Here is a 14,330-nt window from a genome sequence, read left to right on the forward strand (position 1 = left end):
AACTTCCGTTTGTCAAGCTAGCCATTCGGCTCGCGGCGGAGGACTTTGATACATGTTGTCACTGACTACACAGAGAGGTGCATTAAACTACCCAAATGTACGGTTGTTGAGAGAAGCGGAAAAAGAAACAAAATTCTGCGAGAATGACAGACTTGGGGATTTCACTGGCACTATTGGCCACAACAGTACTTCTCTGCGAGGCGACGCGCATACTGATCTCGCGCCTCTTCTCTGGCAAGGATTATGCGATTTACCTAGTGGAAATTGTCTCGACCTACCAGCTCTGTGCATGTACGCACGAACTCAAAGTCCTGGGCGAAGTTGGCAGAATCGAACCGCATATAGCACTCACACTGACTTTCATAATCACGGTGGTCCACGTAATAACTTTTCACGGGGCGTTCGCCAACCCAAATGGTGCTATCGAGAACGTTTACCGCAAGAATATCACAGGGAAAACTGCGGTGGCGCGCATAACTTGTATGTTTATAGGTGGGAAAGCAGCGCAGCTCCTCGTGCCCCACATTTGGTCCTTGGGTCTATCCGACCACCACCTCACGCACAAAAGGTTCGGATTTAAATGCTTCAGTCCCATCAATGGGTCCCTGTTGGAGGCCGCTGGTGTGGAGCTGGCTTGCACTTTCGCTGTCCAAGCCGCAGTCCTCCACATTCATAAACTAGACGAGATATTCCACGCCCCTGTCATCGCTGCTGTCATTACGTCACTGGTTTACTCAGGTTTGTCGAGTTGATTTTCATTATGATCATCGCCACACTGTTTAATAACTCAAAGTATAATAGCCTAGTTATGCTTGTGCCCTCATGTCATCTATACTTCAATTAAACTAATTTCATTTGTTTGCAATTACTAGACTTGGGACTGGGAATGGAATAGAAATGGAGACTTGGATTGTGTTAGTGTGCAAGCAGAGAAGGGGGGCTTGGGTGTATGTATGTATTTACACTAACCTATATGAATAGGAGAGGAACTATCCTACTGAGAAGTCAATTAACTTTCACCCTTTGCTCCCCCCCAATCTCAGGGGGTCATATTTCAGGGGCTGTTTTCAACCCAATCATGGCCTTCTCCGTCCAGTTCCCCTGCAGTGGACACACCTTCCTGGAATATGCTTTTGTCTACTGGCTAGGACCAGTCACAGGTAAAGTACTTGTGCTATTTTGCCTACCAGCTGTAAAGGAAATGGTAGCCTGGACAATCAGACTGACAGCAGCACTCACACTTCGTCATACATGAAGTGAAACAGAATGTGAGTTGTCGTGATATCGTTTCCACTAGAATAGAGAAATGGTAGCCTGGTCCCAGAACGGTTTGTGCTGTACAGACCATCTTTGTATTTTACCAGGTAAGTTGACTGAGAACACATTCTCATTTACAGCAACGACCTGGGGAATAGTTACGGGGGGGGGGGGGGGGGGGGGGGTGAATGATCCAATTGGAAGCCTGGGATGATTAGGTTGCCATGATGGTATGAGGGCCAGATTGGGAATTTAGCCAAGACACAGTGGTGAATACACTTTCTCTTACAATAAGTGCCATGGGCTCTTTAGTGACCACAGTGAGTCAGGACGGACACCAGTTTAACATCCCATCCGAAAGACCGCATCCTACACAGAGCAATGTCCCCAATCACTTCCCAGGGGCATTGGGATATGTTTTTAGACCAGAGGAAAGAGGGCCTCCAACACCACTTCCAGCAGCATCTAGTCTCCCATCCAGGGACCAACCCTGCTTAGCTTCAGGGTGGGATGATGCTGGCTCATATGCTGCTAGTTCAAAGCCTATGGTCATTTGCATGGCAATTAGGGACCAGGCTAGAAAAATGGGTTATTGTGTAAGACAATTGAGTTTCACCCTGCCCTGGGGTTTGGGACAGGGCTGGACTACAGAGGAAAAACTTGCTCCCAAGTGTACCCTGTATAATCTCTATCTATCTATATTCACAGGCATGGCAATGTGCATCCTGCTCTTTGACAAAATCATCCCACTCCTATCTGGGAAAAGCACAATGGGCGTGGGCATCCCTGTTGTCCAGAAGAAGAAGATACAGTAACACATGAGATTGTAGCCCTCTGAGTAGGCTCCTTTATATATGATGGTGCCAGGGCGGCCATTAGTATTTGATTATTATGGTCACCTTAACATGACTAGGTCTAAGGGCGTTCACACATACTAAGTCTTAACTTTGTGGTCACTGATCACAGCACAAGTTCAATTTATGCTGCCCTAAAAAAGGGCCATAATAATCAGCTGTTGATCAGTAAAACATTTTTACTTAAATTGAAGATTTGATGAAAAATGTGCTGAGGAAAGGCTCCCTGGACTTTGTCATTATGCAATATTTTAGTTATTAGTGCAGGGTTACCTCTAATGGCATAACATGTTCCTGTATGAACCTATCTAAAACTGTCATGACCTCATGAATTGAAATTAACCTTATATGCATTCAGAAAGTATTCAGACCCCTTGACTTTTTCCATTGTTACGCTAGCCTTTTTCTAAAATTTATTAAAATTGTTTTTCCCACCCCTCAATCTAAACACAACACCCCATAATGACAAATCAAAAACAGGTATTGACATTTTTGCAAATTTATAAAAATAGGGAAATATGACATTTACATAAGTATTCAGACCCTTTACTCAGTACTTTGTTGAAGCACCTTTAGCAGCGATTACAGCCTCGAGTCTTCTTGGATATAACGTTACAAGCTTGGCACACTTGTATTTGGGGAGTTTCTTCCATTCTTATCTGCAGATCCTCTCAAGTTGTGTCAGGTTGGATGGGGAGTGTTGCGGCACAGCTATTTTCAGGTCTCCAGAGATGTTCGATCAGGTTCAAGTCCGGGCTGCTCAATGACGTCCAGAGACTTGTTCCAAATCCACTCCTACGTTGTCTTGGCTGTGTGCGTAGAGTCATTGCCCTGTTGGAATGTGAACCTTCGTCCCAGTCTGACGTCCTGAGCGCTTTGGAGCAGGTTTTCATCAAGGATCTTTATACTTTGCTCCGTTCATCTTTCCCGCGATCCTGACTCGTCTCCCAGTCCCTGCCTCTGAAAAACATCCCCACTGCATGATGCTGTGTCGTGGAAATTCATGTATACCGAGAGAGATTTGGACAATTATTCAAACAATCAATCTTTAAACATTGATTCATTATTGCAATAATGAAGCTGGTCGACAGCACACTGAAGTGTGTGTTGCATAGCGCTTAACCTTCCAGAGGAATCCCGGTTCTTATATAGCCGACACTAAAATGCTTAGTCATGGCTGGTTCCACCCCTCCCATGCAGATCAGGAAACTCAGACACTTTGGGTTCATCTTGTGATTATCTGCACCTGGTGCCGTTTTAACCCACAACCCAGCTTCGTTTCTAATCATCCTTGTATTTGGGCAACTATGAGGGATTTTGTTCTACTCCTCCAGGCTCTCTCTGTTACACCCTCCACATCTTGTCTATGGAATGCAGTCTTTAGGTTTTATCACCAAGTCAATGGCCATCTCAAGCTCTCTCTAGTTACCATACGCTTATATTACCTGCAGGGAGCTAGAGTGTAGACCATAAAAACATATCATTAGAACAGAAATGTCCCACACTTTCAAATATATAATTGTTAAATATCAAACAAATCATGTAAACATGTCATTTTTCACAGCTACCACCACGCTTCACCGTAGGGATGGTGCCTGGTTTCCACCAGACGCAATGCCTGGCATTCAGGCCAAAAAGTTCAATATCGGTTTCTTCAGACCAGAGTGTCCTTTAGGTGCCTTTTGGCAAACTCCAAGCGGGCTGTCATATGCCCTTTACTAAGGAGTGGTTTCCATCTGGCCACTACCATAAAAAGGCCTGATTGGTGGTGTGCTGCAGAGATGGGAGAACCTTCCAGGAGGACAACCATCTCCACCGAGGAACTCTGGAGCTCTGTCAGAGGGATCATCGGGTTCTTGGTCACCTCCCTGACCAAAGCCCTTCTCCCCCGATTGTGCAGTTTGGCCCAGCGGCCAGCTCTAGGAAGAGTCTTGGTGGTTCCAAACTTCTTCCATTTAATAATGGAGGCCACTGTGTTCTTGGGGACCCTTCAATGTTTTGGTAGTGTTCCCCAGGTCTGTGACACGACACAATCCTGTCTCGGAACTCTATGGAGAACTCCATCGACCTCATGGCTTGGTTTTTGCTCTGACATGCACTGTCAACTGCGGGACCTTATATAGACAGGTGTGTGGCTTTCCATTTTAATTCACCACAGGTGGACTCCAAGTTGTAGTAACATCAAGGATGATCAAGGGAAACAGGATGCACCTGAGCTCAATTTTAAGTCTCATAGCTTTGTCATTGTGTGTAGATTGGAGTACATTTTTATTTAATCCATTTTAGATTAAGGCTGTAATGAAACCAAATGTATAAAAAGTGAAGGGGTCTGATTACTTTCCAAATGTGCTGTACCATGTTGTTGCTTATACCCTGGATGACTACACCAGTACAACATACTTGATGAGCAGAATGAAAAGACATGTCCCTAAGGGAGAGGCTATACAGACACGCTGGTGCCCAAATTTATGACTTTTGTCTCGCAGCAAGAGCAGTGGCGACAAACATTTGGTTCAGTCGGAAACCTGGTCTCAGACTAGATGTATAGTAAATGAAAATCCAAGACTCGGTATGATAAGTAACAAGACAAATGGCAAAAACAAAAAGTACGGTAGTTATATCGCAAATGTCTACCAACCCAAAGGCTGAGTTTGAATCAGACAAATTTTAGCTAATTAGCAACTAACTGATTTACTACTTTTCATGTTAGGTTAAAGAGTTAGTGAACCCTTCCCCTAACTCCTGAACTTAGCCACCTAGCTAGAATTAGTTTCATACATTTTGGAAATTCATCACATACAGTATGTTTTAGCAAATTATTAACTTAAGAATTTAAATTCGTAACAGATACGAAATTGGTAATGGACATTCACAAACATAACATATACTAAAATGCAGTGTCTCGGCTTTACATACAGAATAATAAGAAATTCTCTGACCACAGCTCAGCAGCAGCTAGTCGTCCTGAGCCCTTCAGCTAGTTAGCTAGTTTAATGATTGTGGCTAGTAACTTAAGCTAGAATTTGAAACTTGTCTGACTAAGTTAGGACTTGGGAGTTTTCAGAAGAATCCAGTTAAATCGGAGTAATAGTTTAATAAAAACATTTGAACGTTAGACGTTCACTACAATAAAAATGTGCTTTAGTGTAGCCAATCAGGCCTGGGTGACTGCTATCTAGTGAGCAGTGTAGGTAGACTGTTTCACGGTAACATCCAGATGGTTACGACGAATATTACAAGTTAATTCTCATGTAGGCTGCCATCCTCCTCAAAATAAAATCAAGTGTGAGGAAACAAATTGGAGATCGTGACCAAAACAAGTTATTTCTCCCTCGTCCATTGACAAAACAGCACATTTGTTTACAAGGGCTTATCAGGACGACTGACTGAACCAAACCCATGTCTCTACACTCGACTCTCAGCTGGGTGACATACAGTGCAATGCAAAAGAATTCACCCCTTTGGCGTTTTTCCTATTATGTTGCATTACGACCTGTAATTTAAATGGATTTTTATTTGGATTTCATGTAATGGACATACACAAAAATAGTCCAAATTGGCGAAGTGAAAACATTTACTTGTTTCAAAAATGCCTAAAAAAAATAAACAGAAAAGTGGTGCATGCATATGTATTCACCCCCTTTGATATGAATCCCCTAAATAAGATCTGGTGCAACCAATTACCTTCAGAAGTCACATAATTAAATAAAGTCCACCTGTGTGCAATCTACGTGTCACATGATCTCAGTATACACGTTCTGAAAAGCCCCAGAGTCTGCAACACCACTAAACAAGGGGCACCACCAAGCAGGCAGCACCATGAACAACAAGGAGCTCTCCAAACAGGTCAGGGACAAAGTTGTGGAGAAGTACAGATCAGGGTTGGGTTATAAAAAAAATTATTCTAAAACATCTCACAGAGCACCATTGAATTCATTATTAAAAAAGGGAAATAATATGGCACCACAACAAACCTGCCAAAAGAGGGCCTCCCACCAAAACTCACAGACCAGGCAAGGAGGGCATTAATCAGAGGCAACAAGAGAGACCAAAGAGAACCCTGAAGGAGCTGCAAAGCTCCACAGCAGAGATTGGAATATCTGTCCCTAGGAGCACTTTAGCTGAGATGAGTGGCAAGAAAAAAGCCTTTGGGGCAGTGACTCAAGTTCACGCTCAAGTTCTGTTAGTCTTATTTCTTGTTTGTTTCACAATAAATAATAAAAAAGGCATGTGTAAATCAAATGATAAACATACAAACAAATCTTAATTCCAGATTGTAATGCAACAAAATAGGAAAAATGGCCGGGGTGGGGTGAATACTTTCACAAGGTACTGTACATCCATTTGGGCATTAGGCCTCTCCCTAATGTCGTCAGTCATTGTGACATACCTCAGTAGAAAGAAATTCTGCATCACAAATGGAGCCAGGCGTTTGCAGCCCCTCAAGTTTAATATGAACTTTGTTCCAAACGATGGAGTACCTTAATCTTTGCATGTGTGCTGGTTTTTCACCAAGATTCAACTGTCCCATTTTAGTGGAGTCATGGTACCATTCCAGGTATAAATTTGTCTAAAATAAAGGGTTGATGATGATTAGACATTTAAGGGGTCAAATGTTCATGTCAAACAATGCATTATAACTGCAAAGGTCAGTTCGCTCTGTGGCAGAAAGAGAGCAAACTCAAAATGTTTAGGCAGACCCGGGCATTACCTTACTGCAGTTACATAACAGTGAGTCTTTGAAATGGCATCCTATTCCCTATATATAGTGCACTACTTTTGACCACAGCCCTATAAGCCCTGGTCAAAAGTAGTGCACCACACACACACACACACACACACACACGTGAATAGGGGGCAGTTTAGACAGTCACAGAAAACAAAAATTCCTCTACTCAATCCCTACTCCACTTCTATACATGTTGATTGTAGAATGAATTCTACAATGCTGTTTGGCCAGCAGTACCTCAGTAGCTTCTCAGGCCAAATAAGAGTATTCCATTTGTTAAATGATGCATGGAGATTGTTTTGTTCTTTAAGAGAGCCGTCTTGCTCTGTGGTGATTGTGCTACATAATTCAAAAATAAACTTTTTTTTAAAAGGACATGAGGATTAGGGCGGCATTTAAATGTGCATCTTTGTATTTCTCGATATGTCTAGATTTTTATCCTAGTATTCGGTCTACGAGCTGCCTCTATTTTCAGTGTTCTGCTACAACTCAGATGGGCAAATGATACATCAAATCTTACATAAAATACATTTCAGCTTGTAGGTAGTTGTGACAAAGACTGTTTTTGCTTTAGCTGAACAGCAGCTTGTTTAGTTAAAGAATTGCTAAAAAAAAGGGGGAAAAAAAGTTTGTTCAAAATAAAATTGTAAAGATTTAAACAAATCTGATATGGGGATTCTCAGAATACACCATCACAATATTACCACATATCCCAAAGTCCCAACAGCCATAAGGAGTAATGCTAAAGGAAATTGCTTAAATTATATTGGGCATTTTCACCACTAGAAAACGGCTTGTATAACCATGTTATCCTATAAATTAGTATTTTAATCTCTGGGGAAGGTGGTAAACTGGGTGGAGTGTCCGTCCAGTACAGTTGGCTTTAGAGATTCAATCTCCATAATTGATCATTACAAACTAAATAAACAGTCAACACCGCACAACTTCCTTTACTGTAGAACTTGTTAGCTCAGAATCTGATCCTGAAGATGACAAAAGTATTTTAAGTGAAATCACTTTTGAAGTGTGAATTTAAAACAGTTTCAATTGTTAGCTGGTTGTTCAGCAGCCTCCACATTATCCTGCATTTTTTTGAACTAGTGGAAACCGATATCCGTTAGCAGTACATTCCATAGCAGGATCAAAAAAACACATTGGGATCCAGTACCCTAATGCAATTTTTCATTAAGTAATTCTACATTTTTTAATTCAACAATGCCTTCCCTCTGATTAAAATGCACACTGTGCAGAAAGTCTAGAGAAGTCGATTTCTCTTCTGATGGAGAAGGAACAAATCAAAAGAGCAAAGAGGGCTGGGATGGTGTTTGGGTGCTGAGCGGCCACTGTATTTGAGCATAAATCCTCTCCCTCTGAATCCATTCTTTCTCTGCGTGTCAGTAGTCAGTCCCCCCCCCCCCCCACACACACAAAGCTGCCTCTTTCTTTCAACTGTGGGGGGGGGGGGGGGGGTGTAGAGTGGCTGGGCAGTGTGGGCACCAACCCATCTGGAAGAGAAGCAGTCCTACAGAAATCCACACCATGCCACTGAACCAGGGTGCCAGTTGGCAAACAAAGTATTTTCAACAAACAAATGTTGTTAAGGCTCTAGAGCTGGTCTGTGGCAGCCAACTGAACATCCCACCAGCATCTCAAATCCTTATCCTGCAATTGATCACTTGTTACACGCAGGTTGATAAGATTTACAAGTTGCTGTTTGAAAGTCTGTGCTCATTTCGGATGACAGATTACCCATTCATCCACTCTCGCGCTCACACACACACACACACACACACACCTTGCTTTATACAAAACCAAGTTTTATTATTTGAACATACAAAAGCTCAAAATAAATCTGCTGGCTGTTCTTTTCTTTCAGTAACAAAAATGGAAACGCTTCACAAAAAAGTGACAGTTATTTGCTTTAGTCCTTCAGACTTCGAGGCCTATCGTGATCTGCCAGTAGAGATTAGCCTTGTGAGACTTAAAATTATTTATCTGTACTCATTCAGAGACCCAGTGCCTTGGCACTGCCTGCATCTGTGTTACGCAATCAGACCTTTAGGCCCCCCCACACTTCGATTCCACCCTAATGCCCCCGTTTTCAAATGCTTTCGGTCAGGAGGGTGCTAACAAGGGCCTCTCTGTTCCATCTGCAACACAAGATCACATTTCACATGGCTGATTAGTGGCCAGGAACTGGACCTGACAATGGTGACATCATGGCCATCATGACTCATTATTAGTCCAAACAAAGCTAAAGAAAATGACTGCTTAAAAACATGCTATAGGTGGCCTTTGGGTAAGGGACTGGAGCGTGTGTGTCAATGATTAAATCACACTGTAAAGTCTAGGGGGAACTTGTGCCACGGGTGAATGGAAGGTGGAATTTATCAGTTGCAGGCTAAACTAGGCAGTCTCTGCCAACGAGCATATTAGAACTACCCAGCTTGATTACAGTACAGGGATCGTTAGCGCGACGCACGGGAACAGAGACGTTCATAATCACACTAAATTATTTACAACAGCACGGGAGTATAGAGCCAATCATGAGCCCAAATAATTGAGGCATAATAGCAGTGTTTCCCTAACCACAGTTCAAGGACAACCAGTCGTTCCACTTAGTCTATTCCAATACTAGCACACCTGACACAGCTAATAAAAGAGCTTTGACTAGTTGAATCAGGTGTGCTAGGGATGGAAACACTGAATTATACGAGTCAACCAGCTGGAGAAGTCTTCCATGTACAGTACCAGTCAAAAGTTCAGACACTTACTCATTCAAGGGTGATGGAGTGCTGCATCAGATGACCTAGCCTTCACAATCACCCAACCTCAACCCACTGAGATTGTTTGGGATCAGTTGGACCGCTGTGTGAAGGAAAAGCCGCTAACAAGTGCTCATTATATGTGGGAACTCCTTCAAGACTGTTTGAAAATAATTGCAGGTGAAGTTGGTTGAGAGAATGCCAAGAGTATGCAAAGCTGATATCAAGGCAAAGGGTGGATACTTTGAAGAATCTAAAATATATTTTGATTTCACTTTTCTTTGGTTACTACATTATTCCATGTGTGTTAATAGTTTGTGTCTTCACTCATTCTACAATGTAGAAAATAGTAAAAAAATAAAGAAATCCCCTGGAATGAGTAGGTGTCCAAACTTGACTGGTACTGTACTTTTAATTATCCAATAAAAATCTAAAATCACTATAACCTATTCCAAGGAGGGTGAAAGTCTTACCAATGATCAACGTTGGCGTCTTCAAACTGTCCTGAGACCCCTACTGCACCAGACTCTGGAGGTGGAGAGGAAGGGTAGGAGTCAGAAGTATTTCATGAAACAACTTGCCCTTCTGGACACCTGGGTCATGTTCAGAAGTGCAAACTGTAGCAAAATGTTTTGCAATGGAAAGGGAAAATGTGTTCATTGGATAAGGCCGTACCTCCCCGTTTCGCTCCATTCAAAAATCTTTCCCTACTGAAAATGACACTTGCACAGAGTATACCTAACATTAGGAACACCTTCCTAAAATTGAGTTGCGCAAACCCCCCTTTTGCCCTCAACACGGCCTCAGTTTGTTGGGGCATTTACTTTACAAGGTGTCGAAAGTATTCCACATGGATGCTGGCCCATGTTGACTCCAATGCTTCGCAGTTGTGTCAAATTGGCTGGATGTCCTTTGCGTTATGGACCATACTTGATACACAAAGGAAACTGGAGAGTGAAAAACCCAGCAGTGTTGCAGTTCTTAACAAACCGGTGCGCCTGGCAACTACTACCATACCCCGTTCAAAGGCACTTCCAGTCTTTTGTCTTGCCAATTTACCCTCAACATACACAATCCAGTAACATCAATAAGGGATCATAGCTTTCACCTGGATTCACCTAGTCAGTCTGCCATGTAAAGACAGTGTATGAGGTACTGCAGGTGAAGAGGGAATAGTGTGGCTCAGTTGGTAGAGCATGGTACTTGCAACACCAGGGTTGTGGGTTCGATTCCCATGGGGGACCAGTACGAACAAATAGTCAAATGTATGCACTCACTACTTTAAGTTGCTCTGGATAAGAGCCCCGGCTAAAATGTAAATGTAATAGGAACAATGAAATATCCCTGGAACCATTTGAAAATATCCCATAGTAAATAGGATATAATTACTGTATTTTTCCCCAGAGGAAACTTCCGTTATACCCTAATTCAGTGTTTAATAAACTTGAGTACCAGTACCCCAAACCAGTTGCACTTACTTGATCTTATTCCAGCATGAGAACTGGTCAACAAATGTAGTTGATAACGCAAGTTCAACAAAAGTAAGGCAGTCTGAATGGCTTTCTTCTTTAGTGTCATCAGTAAGCAAATACATTCACATGACTTCCTCTATGGTCATAGTGGGAATCAATGCGTGTTTACAAACTATCATAGCATCATATCTACTCCTTTCAATTTGCCAAGTGCGGAATGTCATACACCTATTTACCTTATAGCCTATGAGCACGGCACAATAATGCACATTCCTCACTCTTGCTGTTTAACCTATGGGCTCAAGCTTATGAGCCCCCCAAGGATAATTCCTGAGACGAGGCTATGACCAAAACTATTTTAATAAATATTCCTATTTCACTTTGTCGCTGTTCATTCAGTTATGCAGTTCATTTGAGGAAAGGCTAACTAATCAAAGGCTTGACGATTAGTTGACCAGTTCATGGTATCAGATCAGCCATGCTAGAACTGGAATAGTTCAAATAAGTGGAATATAATCAAGAATAGGCTGAGGATACACTAGCTACCCTAAGGTCACAGACCAAAAAGGTTAGTGTCGGGTGTCAATTGCACTCTGATTCAGAAAAGACAGGCAGCAGCGTAGCAAAGCTAAGCTTTGTGGAACCAGCAGCATTGACCTATAGAATTTATGGAATCCATGCAACACAAGTGCGCTCCGCCATCATGTTTCAAACGCCTCAGTCACAACTCATAAATCTATATTAGGACATTCGCTGTAGCATAACCATGACACTACACCCCACCCGAAACGGAATGGACTTTGCTGGCATGTAATGTAAGATGGCGCCGGCAGCTCTGCTCCTAAGCAACTTTGCATTATTTAGTTTGGGTTATTTCTTACATTATTAGCCCAGAATTGTGTTATCACATACAGCAATAAATGACTTGGAAATAAGAGCGGATCATTTGGATCATTTGTTCGTACCCCCCAAGGCAATTTAACTTATTCCAGAGGCTGCTCCAAAACACCGCCGGTGGAGAAGAAGTATTCGGAGTGGACTTCTGGTCTGACTCACGAGGCATGCACACCATACACTGCTTCCGAGTATATTACTCACTAATGTTCAGCCTTTGGATAATAAAGTAGACGAGCACCTCCTTCCAGAGACACATCAGGGATTGTAACATACTCAGTTTCACGGAAACATGGCTCTATCGGGATATACCGTCCATACAGCCAGCTGTGTTCAGTACATCGCAAAGACAGGAATAAATCTCTCTCTGGGAAGAAGGCAGGGCTGTATGTTTCATCATTAACTACTCGTGGTGCGATTGTGATAACATACAGGAACTCAGGTCCTTTTGTTCCCCCGACCTAGAATACCTCAAATGCTGACCGTATTACCCCACAATAGAATTCTTTGGTTATAGGTCACAGCCGTGTATATTCCCCCTCAAACAGATACCACGACGGTCCTCAAGGACCGTCACTGGACTTTATGCAAACTGGAAACCACATATCAAAGCAAATTTGAGGAAAACGTTACCAAAGTTCTACCAACAAATTGACTGTAGTACTCACTCCGGAAAAACACTGCTACTCAACTTTTCAAAATGCCTACAAGGCCTTCCCGCACCCTCCCTTCTGCAAATCTGATCTACTCCATTTTGCTCTTCCCTTCCTATAGGCAGAAACTCAAACAGGAAATAACCATGCTAAGGTATATTCAACACTGGTCTGACCAATTGGAATTCACGCTTCAAGATTGTTTCGATCACGCAGACTGGGATATGTTCTTGGTAGCCTCTGAGAATAACGTAGATGAATACGGTTGAGCTCAACATGAAGTTTATAGGAGATGTTGTACCCACCGACTTAGAACCTACCCAACTCAGAAACCGTGGATAGATGGCAGCAGTTGCGCAAAACTGAAAGCGCGAACCACCGTATTTAACTATGGCAAGGTAACTGGGAATATGGCCGAATACAAAATGTAGTTTTTCCCTCCATAAGGCAATCAAACAGGGAAAACAGTACAGAGACAAAGTGGAGTCGCAATTCAATGGCTCAGACAAGATGTGAGAGGGTCTACAGACAATCACGGACTAAAGGGAAAACATTCCGGACAAGCTAAACACCGTCGCCCGCTTTTGAGGATAACACAGCGCCACCGACGCAGGACTGTGGGCTCTCCTTCTCTGTAGCCATTGAGTAAGAAAATTACGCGCGTTAACCCTCGCAAGGATGCCAGCCCAGACGGCATCCCTAGCCGCGTCCTCAGAGCATGCGCAGACCAGCTGGCTTGAGTGTTTACGGACATCTCCACTTTGCTGATCCGCAACACAGTGGCCACACAAGGGTGCATGCTAAGCCCCCCTCCTGTACTCCCTGTTCACCTTTTGACTGCGTGGCCACGCACGCCTCCAACTCCGATGACAACAGATTTTGCAGATCTTTGCCGATGACAACAGTAGTAGGCCTGATTACAAACAATGAGACAGGCTACAGGGAGGAGGCGAGGGCCCTGGGAGAGTGGTGTCAGGAAAACAAACTCAACGTCTTTTAGATGTGTGCATTGTTAGAGCTAGGAACATGCATTTCGCTACACCCACAATAACATCTGCTAAATCTGTACGTGACCAATAAAGTTTGACTTAGGTGTCAACATATCTAACGTGGTGAAGGGGAGTAGGGTGCCGTTGTAGTATCGTCACCACAAAAGGTGGTGACTGTCAGAAGTCTGCTTGATTGCTTCACTTGGGCCATCTGCTGGTGGTGTGCCACTCAATCTGAGCTTTATCTCCTAAAGCAGACCCGTGGGTAGTATTCACCAAACAGAAAACTGACTGAAACAGGGAGAGACTACTTGGACTTAAACACTCATTTCCATTTTCTATTGCAAAACATTTTAAAGAGATTCTGCTGCGTGCCCTAATAAATAAGACCCTCAAAAAAAGAATACACTTTATATGTCCTGTCATGACGTTGGCCTGTGGGTAAGGTTTATGACCCCCCCCATAAATACCTTTCTCCCTTCCCTCTCTCTCTCTCGACTCTACTGAAGGACTCTTGAATAGCCTTTGTGAAACATAGAGAGCATGAGGAACATCAAACAAGTGGGGGGAAAGGAACCATATTTTCGGTAATCCAACCAGTTGAAAAACTCATTCGGGTGTTATCTGAGACATTATGACAGGACGACAAACTATCTGGGAAAGTCTACAAATTCTAGTTATCAGATTCACATGGAAGTGTTGTGCAATTTAAATATG

The 14,330-nt window shown here is 42.9% G+C and overlaps 2 protein-coding genes across 4 annotated transcripts in view; one reads left to right on the forward strand and one right to left on the reverse strand.

The window, feature by feature from the left end:
* Positions 1-14,330, forward strand: part of LOC110533475 (aquaporin-11) — a 16,991-nt gene continuing 2,661 nt past the window's right edge. The window contains exons 1-3 of one of the 2 annotated variants that reach the window (XM_021617723.2): positions 2-738; positions 1,044-1,160; positions 1,966-2,679. In XM_021617723.2, the coding sequence (XP_021473398.1) occupies positions 144-738; positions 1,044-1,160; positions 1,966-2,072 (819 nt within the window). In that variant the 5' untranslated portion in view covers positions 2-143 and the 3' untranslated portion in view covers positions 2,073-2,679. Of the gene's footprint in view, positions 739-1,043; positions 1,161-1,965; positions 2,680-14,330 lie in introns of those variants that run through there. The other variant, XM_021617724.2, reaches the window with a different exon arrangement.
* The window catches only part of LOC110533474 (methylosome subunit pICln), a 22,272-nt gene continuing 13,952 nt past the window's right edge, over positions 6,011-14,330 (reverse strand). For both annotated transcript variants that reach the window (XM_021617721.2, XM_021617722.2), the window contains 2 exons: positions 10,079-10,133; positions 6,011-8,990 (listed from right to left, as the gene is read on the reverse strand). In XM_021617721.2, coding sequence (XP_021473396.1) covers position 8,990; positions 10,079-10,133 — 56 coding nt within the window. In that variant the 3' untranslated portion in view covers positions 6,011-8,989. The remainder of the gene's footprint in view (positions 8,991-10,078; positions 10,134-14,330) is intronic.

This window comes from Oncorhynchus mykiss, chromosome 10, assembly GCF_013265735.2.
Source record: "Oncorhynchus mykiss isolate Arlee chromosome 10, USDA_OmykA_1.1, whole genome shotgun sequence".
In the NCBI taxonomy this organism is placed as follows: domain Eukaryota; kingdom Metazoa; phylum Chordata; class Actinopteri; order Salmoniformes; family Salmonidae; genus Oncorhynchus; species Oncorhynchus mykiss.